Source organism: Fundulus heteroclitus, chromosome 12, assembly GCF_011125445.2.
Source record: "Fundulus heteroclitus isolate FHET01 chromosome 12, MU-UCD_Fhet_4.1, whole genome shotgun sequence".
NCBI lineage: Eukaryota > Metazoa > Chordata > Actinopteri > Cyprinodontiformes > Fundulidae > Fundulus > Fundulus heteroclitus.
Window position 1 is genome coordinate 15,798,187 of NC_046372.1, and position 8,344 is coordinate 15,806,530.

Sequence of the window (8,344 nt, forward strand, 5' to 3'; positions counted from 1 at the left end):
TTTGCTTTCGACGAATATCGTGCCGCCGTGGGTTTTAGTGGAAAACGTCCCAGCGAGGAATGTGGCCCACTTCTTACCGACGGAGTAATCCTGCTCCTTTTAATACTTCAACAACAACAACAAAACCAAATGTATGTCCCTTTTTTCTATTAAAGAAAAAAAAAAAACCTTTATTGAACTAGGGCTGGGCGCTAAATCGATTTAATTGATTAATTCGAGTTTACATTTTTTAAGAATACATTTTTGGAAAATCAGGATTTTATTTTCCCAAATTAATCATTGGGCTTCCGTGAAGAGATCAGCACGGAACGCTGAATATATGTTTAGGAAAATATATTGTCAAAATATTGTAAAAGGAAACTTTTTTTTTTTAATTTACTCATTTACTTATTTTTTTAAAACTTAGTTTGAAGTTACACAAGTGATGTGAAGCCTGCTCTTAAAAGCAAGTTTTTTAAATTAATTTCTTTCATTTCTTTTTATTAAAAGAAAAGGAGGAAAAAAGAAATCGATTAATCGGATTTGGCAAAGTAAAATTGGAGATTTTATTTTAAAGCCATATCGCCCAACCCTATATTGAACATCAGTCCAACATAGTTTTCAGGCTCCATTATAAAGCGCTGTTAGACATTTCTATTGTTTTTTTCTTTTATTGTTCTCATCATCATGGAACCTAACAGTAGGAACGGCACATCGTTAGAAAAATAACATCTTTGTTACTAACCCCAGCAGTTTTTCTCTAAGCGGGTTTGAAATACTTGAACAGATTGTTCGACTGGCCGCTTCTTCCTTCAGCCTTTCTGTCTCTGCCCTTGGCGGCAGAGCCTTTCCCCGGTTTCCTGGATGAAGGAGCCTTAAGAACCGGCTTCTGCTGCCTCCATTCCAACAGGAGCTCCTTCTGAACGTCGGGTGGAAGCTCAGAAAACACCTCGGGGTCCACGTTTCCCGGGAAGTCACAGTCAGATGACCGGGGCGGCGATAATTCCTCCTGCTCCGTGACGTCTCCTCCGTCAATCGCGTTTATTCCCGCAGACCGCCGGCGTTTCACGCTGGCTTTCGCCGCTGAATCGTTTTCCCAAAGCTCGTTTTCAGACATGCGGGGAGCCCCGGAGGCTGATTGACCGGGCGGGGACTTTGAATAAGCAGGAGATAAAAGTTCCTTCCGGATTTCTTCTGGCAGGAGCTTAAACACCTCCGGGTCGACGTTCGGCGGCGCTCTGGATTCGTCCAGATCGATTCTCTCGGTGCTGCAGGACGCTTCGTCGTGGTTTTCCTCAACAGCACAAACGCAGCTTTGTTCCCATTTGGAGCCATGCAATGGTTCCTCAGAGCTACAAGCGCCTTTTGACGTGACTCGACTTTTCGGTGGAGCAATCCTGCTGCATGCGCTGACCTGACGGCCCAGGAGGCAACCGTCAGCATTCTGGGTTGAGCTATCCTAAAAAAGACAAAATATCCAGCCGGCGTTATGCGGGAGCATTTTGATAACAAGTGCGTATTTTGTTTCTCTGGGCCTAGCCAGGAAAACATTTATCCAAATATCAGGTTGTCCACATGTCATACCTTCAAAGATTCAGAACCACACATAAGCTTACGTCAAACGGCAGGATTACCCGGTTTTGTGAGGATGATATCTGGGACTTCCTGGGTGACGCGCTCTGCGTGAAGAACGACGTTATGGCGCCCTTCCCGCTCACAGCGGGCCCTCTGCTCTGCAGGTTGCTGAAGCAGACGTTGATGAGTGTGAGGTGAAATGCAGCGCCGCACTCCACCATCTTATGAAAGAGCTTCATGGCCAACGGGACCAGCAGGGACGCAGCGTCTTCAGGGCTCCCTGTTGGTAGAAAACAGAGAATTACGATCATGTGTATGTTTCAATAAGACTTCTAAAATAACCTTAACTAAAGATGCACCAATCAGGATTCTCGCTTCACTTTTGAGGTCTCGCATACTGATTAAGATTTTCTTTTAAACGACATGCAAACTCATTTTTTTTTTAAGTTTGTTTCAATTTAACAATTAAGTGCAACAAGCTTTGACCAGAAAAAGGGGGGAAATGCAACAGGTTCCTTGATTGTAGTTTTAGGGTGTTCAAATTTTACAGGTTTTTTTTTTGTTTTATGGCATAAAAACGGTTAAATCTGCCAAAAAGAGCTCAGAACTGCGAAGGAAAAATTGGTACAGTTAGATGTAAGGCTTACAGATTGGTGCATTATTATTAAATATAATGACTTTATGCAGAGAGGATTTTATGTCTGATCAGATTCAATGTTGTGAAAAAGTAATTCCTTCCCCACACATTTCTTCTGTTTTTGCTTTAAATGTTTCAGGCCATCAAAAAGAGTTGGATATTTAATAAAGATAATCTGAGTAAACTCAAAGAAACAGTTTCTAAATAATGATTTTATTTAATATGAGAACAAGAGTTATCCAAAGCAACTTGACTCTGAGTGAAATTCTCATTGCCTCTGTTTTTCAGTCATGAATTACCTGTGATGAACCACATTATTTTGGTGAAATTTAACACAACAAGCCTTTGCTAATTAGCTCCTACACAAAATATACTCAAGAAATAATTTTAGTAAAAATCTGTCTGACAATACGAAGAAGGCTGGAAAATATCAAAAACCAGCACATCATGCTCCAATCATAAAGTGATTAAAGAACAGACGAGAAACAAAGTCCGCAATACCTTTCATCTTGGATACATAAACCGGTTAATTCCTGATTCAAATCATTTATTGTGGCTGAATTAAAACTATTCTGCAAAGCAGGGTTGGTCAAGATTTGTTCGAAATGATGGGAGGGGCTGAATGGGAGATATGGCAAATTATTAATAACTGTTACAACCAAGTGTGGCACAACAACTTATTACGTTTAAAGGGACAATTACTTTTTCAAAAAGAGCCTGGATAGTTTGGATCATCTTTTTATAATTAATATAATTCATTTTTAATAATTAATAATTACATAATAATTTGAAAAAGATTTTGTGTATTTGGTCAAGTTATTTTTTGTGTGATATTTCTGAAATTCTTTAATGATCTGAAGGGGGAAAAAAACAGAGAAGAAATATGTAAGGTGAGAGATACTTTTCCACAGGACTATATAAAAGAGAAACTATATTTTAGATTTTATAACTGAGGTACTAAAACTCTTTAAATAAACATAATTTGTTACTTAATCACACTTTAAAGGTTTAACTGTGTCAGAGAAAAGGTGTATTGAAATATATTGGTCTTAATGTGGCTCAGATGAAAGAGAAGAACTTTCTTTTAAACGAACAGATGAAAAAAAATCAGGATTTATTCTATTATTTTTTTTTATTATTATAATTTTTTAAGTAAATTCAATCCCTGCCAGAGCTGTGACATTTATCAATCATGTGCAAGCTTCAAAGAGACCTGAGTATTTTATTACCTGAAATGATCTTCTGACCAACGCTGCCTGGGATCGGGCACTGGCGGCTCTCCCGGCTAAACCACTTGTTGGTCGCCGAGTACCTTCGTATTGTAAGCCGGAAGGTTTGAGGCTGCCGGCCATCAGTGTGCATCCTGGGTTTCACAAAACAAAACACAATTTGAGGAGAAGTTTTATTCCTGCGATCCTCCTCACAGATTCAGTGATGAGGTGATGAAAGCCGTCCTGACCTTCCCACCAGACTGCTCAGCAGCTCCTGAATCTTTTCCACAACTTCCTTCACTGAACACATTTTTTTAAACGAGTCTTCATCACTGAGAGACTGGAACATAAAAAGGACACCAGTGTTATAATAAAATAATAATAATAATACATTTTATTTCAAGTGCCTTTTAAAACACTCAAGGACAGGTAAAAACAATACGTGCACTGCAAAAAGAGAACTGAAAATAAGTGACATTTTCTTAAAATGAATGTATTTGCCCTTGATTTGAGCAGGTAAATAAGATTATTTGCCAATGGAATGAGTATTTTACCCCTAAAGTAAGATTATTAGATATAATACATTTGAAATAAGATGATGGAGATGAACTGTTCCTATTTTAAGTGCAGAAGTCTTATTCCATTGGCAAATAGTCCTATTTACCTGCTCAAATCAAGGAAAAATACTTTCATTTCAAGAAGAATTTTCTTATTTTTAGTTTTATTTTTGCAGTGTGTTGACAACAGTGTTTTCACTAAATATACTAACTTTAATTTATAATAACCTGGAATCACAATATTCTACTTTGCAAACCTCAAACGTGCTGCTTAGGGGTTTAGGTAATAATATAATACAGACACGTTTATTAGATTTATTTAGTGTAAGAATCACTCGTCAGTTTGAAAGCACAACAGCATTTTGATTCTGAGGGTGAATCTTGTGTGAGTCAGTTTTCCTGCATATTTCTTTTACAGTTTTTCTTTTTTTCTTTTCTACAGTAGCGTGCGATTAGGGAAAAAATCTGTTAACAGTAAATGTCACAAAAGAATGATTGTGAAAATTACAAGTTCGGCTTTTCTCCAACTTACAAAGATGACATTATCAGCCATATTCAGGAGACTGAAGAGCTAAATCAGTAAGTTATTTTTTGATTAATTAAATACTCAGAGTATCCTAAATTAACCACAATTTTTATCTTACGGAAGTAGATTTTCTTCTCTAACCCCCAGTGGGTCGAGGCAGATGACCGTTCATACAAAGCCTGGTTCTACTGGAGGTTTTCCTTCCCGTTAATGGGGAGTTTTTCTTTCCACTGTCGCTTAATGCATGCTCAGTATGAGGGATTGCTGCAGCCATGGACAATGCAGACGACTCTCCCTGTGGCTCTACGCTTCTTCAGGAGGAGTAGTGAATGCTGCTTGTCAAGACTTTGATGCAATCAACTGGGTTATTTTAGAAAGGATTTTTTTTTTTTTACCAATATGTATAATCTGATTGAATCTGACTTTGGAAAGTGCCTCGAGATGACATGTTTCATGAATTGGCGCTATATAAATGAAATTGAATTGAGTTGAATTGAATTTAGCACCACCTGAGTCCTACCTGAGGGGCACCTGTGGGTGTGACGGCTGAGTCATCAATGCCGAGGGCCAGATTCTTCAGGCGCTGAGCTGTGGGACCCCCAAACTCCCTCGACAAGTCGCTCAGTGGGTAGACCTGCAAGTCTTTCACACTGACTAATCCCAAAGCTTGAAGTCTCCTGGCAGTCTGGTGGCCCACGCCTGAAAGACAATCCAGAAAACACAGAAACAGGACATCCACACCAGTTAAAAAAAACAAAAAACTGAAGGTGTTCCCCAAGGATCTGTCTTAGTCCCCATTTTATTCCCTATATTCAGAAATGAAAGACAGCAACTACCAACAGAACCAGTTTGTATGCTGATGACCCAGTCACTTATTCAGCTAAACCCTTATGTGGTTCTTTTACTAGAAGCTCCTAGCTGCAGCAGTCTCTTAAATTGAAATTGGTTGTGAACTACAAAAAAATCTAAAGCTCATGATTTAGTTCATTCTTGTGTTCAGACAGATGACTCTACCATTGTCAAACTAGACGGTATAATTACAGAAACATTACCGTACTTATAGCTATGTACGACACGAGATCCATACAAACTGTTCCAGCATAAACGAACATCTCTCTATCCGTCTGAATGGACACGTCTAGCTGTGAAATGTTTTAGCATGGGTACCGGGAACTTTTCTGAGGCCACTCAAACAGCCCATGATGTCGCCGATGTTCTCCTGCAGCAAAACCGTTTGCTGATTCGGTTTGAAGGTGCCTGAAACCAGTTTGGCCAGCAGCTTGTTTGTGGCGACGCCAGCACAACCGGTCAAGCCGAGCTTGCTGTGGATAGCTTCTCTGAGCTCTGCTGCAATGTGCGAACCCATGGCCAACCTTGGGTGGCGACTGGCTTTGGTATCTGCACCTGTGCAGGAGGGGGGAAAAAAAAGCAGAAACGCGAGTCTGCAGGCGAATCTGAAGGAGAGCTTTTAGGTGTGAAACTGAAACAGCAAGGCAAATTTTTCGCATCTCGGCTCTCTCACAAGTCGGTTTCAGTGAGCCAGATGTTCTGCTACAAACCAGAAGCACATGTTGAACCTACTGAGATGATTGAAGACATGTCCTTTAAACGAGAAGCTGTTGGGCTCTGATGTCCGAGCAAGCCTTTGTTCAACCATCTCTGTGACGTCCACAAAGTTTTCATCAAATCCGAGCCTCTCGACCAGCGGACAATAAGACATCAGGACCTCTGGAAGGTGAACAAGAAGGAGTCAGGCACGGTAAGCGAAGAAATGTGAAATACTTGTCCGTTTTACTATTTAAAATACAAACTTTAAAAGCAGTTTATCGACAGTCAAAAGACTTTGCTTCTCCATAACTGATTATGAAAAACACACAATGTTGTTTATCTATGCTAGCTTGTAGGGCTAGGCAACATAGAAAAAACTTTATTCATAAAATAGAAATCATATTGATCGATATCGCTACTTATCAACAAATTTAAAACATATTTTAAGTGCTGCCGTGGCCATTTTATGCTGTTGCTCAGCAACCTTTTTTTAGATACAAAACACACAAAAAATGAATTCAAACCAATTATTCAGCCAACTATTTATCAAAACTGCAAGTTTGCTCTCTGAACTCCCTGAAGGGGCGGAGCTTGGTTCCTGGGTCTGAGTTTGTGATTGGTTGGGAGGAAGTAAAGACTGTAATATTAACCTACATGAATGCAAAAGGAAGGAAAACTGTTATTCTATTGAACTTTTTACTGACCCTTTTTTCAATCATCAATATATCGATCGATATATATTGTTATTGAATTATCGTTCAGCCCTAAAAGTCATAAAGTCATACAAAGTAGGGCTTCAAGTTATTACTCGTTACGGTCCTTTTACAGACTTCTGAATCATGTGGTGTACTTCATTTTTCACATCTTTTTGATTTTTTTTTTTTTTTTTTTTTTTTCTAAACCATGACAGTGAAAGAGAAACATTCCACAGCCATACCTGTGACTTTGTAGGACATTTCTCTGTAGTGTGTCAGGTCTTCTCCTTTGACCAGCACCAGCTCAGGACACTTCTCCTTGGCATCAGTAACAGACATCAGCTTGGTGACGCCCCGCTCCCTGGCCATGTAGTTACAGGTGACTATGATGTATTTCTGCTGTATACCTGATAATATGAGAAGGGGGCTTAATCTTAACCCAGAGCAGAATTCAGTTTAGATTGTTTTGTGGTTTACCTAGAGGGACATCTCTTAAAGCTGGGTTTCTGATCATTTCCACCTGAGCATAAAAGCAGTCAAGGTCAAAATGGAGAATAACTCTGTGTACAGATTCAGGAGTCTTGATAATTGACCCTGCAGGGAAAAAAACAATCATATAGAATATATTTATCATATCTGCAGGTTAATTTCAGTCGTTTACGTCAGACCTCTGAGTTTACCTGAAGTAGCGGCTACAGAGGTGGAGGGACAGACTGCAGCTGAGTCCACGAAACACGCTTTCCACTCGCTTTCGTCTTCCTCCATCTCACCGTCGCTGTTATCCATCTCCAAATGATAAACCCAAGTGAGTTTGTTTACTTCCTAACACCAGACGTGACACCCGGGGTGTTCAAAGTGTACGCCTGCACGAGTATTCGGATCGCACGTTAACGTTGCCGCCATATTGAGAGGGGCAACAGAAAAGCCAGTGTGCAAAACTATTCAAAAGGTTTTAAGTTTAGCAGTGTGTATAGGGCTGTAGATAAATAACAACATAATTAATATTACTTAAATAAATAAATCTTTAAAAAAATATCAAATAGTCTAAGTACAAGCTAAAGAAAAAATTAAAATAAATAAAAGGACGAGACTTAATATTTAACCATTAAAACTGTCAGTGATTGAACACTGCCAATTTAAGTAAAACATATTTTTATCTCAAACTGTTTAGATAAGGAACATCTTTACTCACCTAAACTATCATCAATATAAAACCACCCCCAGCGATTAAATGCGTCATTTTCCCCTAATATGGGGTTCTCTCTTTTACAACAACAACAACAACAATAATAATAATAATAATAATAATAATAATAATAATAATAATAATAATAATAATAATAATAATAATAATATGTAAAATTATAATTATTTTCAAATAAAAATGAATACCGAAACATAATTATTACTATGAACACTAACCCTGAATTAAATTAAGTGGTTTTGGTATAGTTTGGTTGGTAATTGAAGATTAGTTTATTACACTTTTTATACTAGTTGTTCTATTTCATTTGTATTTGTAGATCCTGTTCATTTTTGTCTTAGTGATCACCACTTTTGGTTGAAATTAAGATGAATCTTCCACTCACAACATGGCGGTTGCCGTGGTATCCTCC

The 8,344-nt window shown here is 38.6% G+C and overlaps 1 protein-coding gene across 1 annotated transcript; it reads right to left on the reverse strand.

Moving 5' to 3' along the window:
* Positions 1–521: 521 nt before the first annotated feature.
* On the reverse strand, positions 522–7,644 carry poli (polymerase (DNA directed) iota). Its single transcript, XM_012878456.3, has 10 exons — positions 7,409–7,644; positions 7,206–7,322; positions 6,971–7,135; positions 6,067–6,213; positions 5,653–5,889; positions 5,006–5,184; positions 3,651–3,742; positions 3,421–3,554; positions 1,614–1,834; positions 522–1,438 (listed from the first exon to the last, which is right to left on the reverse strand). The coding sequence occupies exons 1-10, from the start codon at positions 7,512–7,514 to the stop codon at positions 740–742; spliced, it is 2,097 nt and encodes a 698-aa protein (XP_012733910.2). The 5' UTR covers positions 7,515–7,644; the 3' UTR covers positions 522–739.
* Positions 7,645–8,344: the final 700 nt, after the last annotated feature.

What these genes read in the sequence shown, in the direction of transcription:
- poli (XM_012878456.3), bottom strand. Translation starts at nt 7,514, where the DNA reads ATGGATAACAGCGACGGTGAGATGGAGGAAGACGAAAGCGAGTGGAAA. An exon ending in CTGAGCAGTCTGGTGGGAAG is followed by an intron (nt 3,555 to 3,650) that starts GTCAGGACGGCT and finishes TGTGAAACCCAG; the next exon opens with GATGCACACTGATGGCCGGC. An exon ending in TATCATCCTCACAAAACCGG is followed by an intron (nt 1,439 to 1,613) that starts GTAATCCTGCCG and finishes TGTCTTTTTTAG; the next exon opens with GATAGCTCAACCCAGAATGC.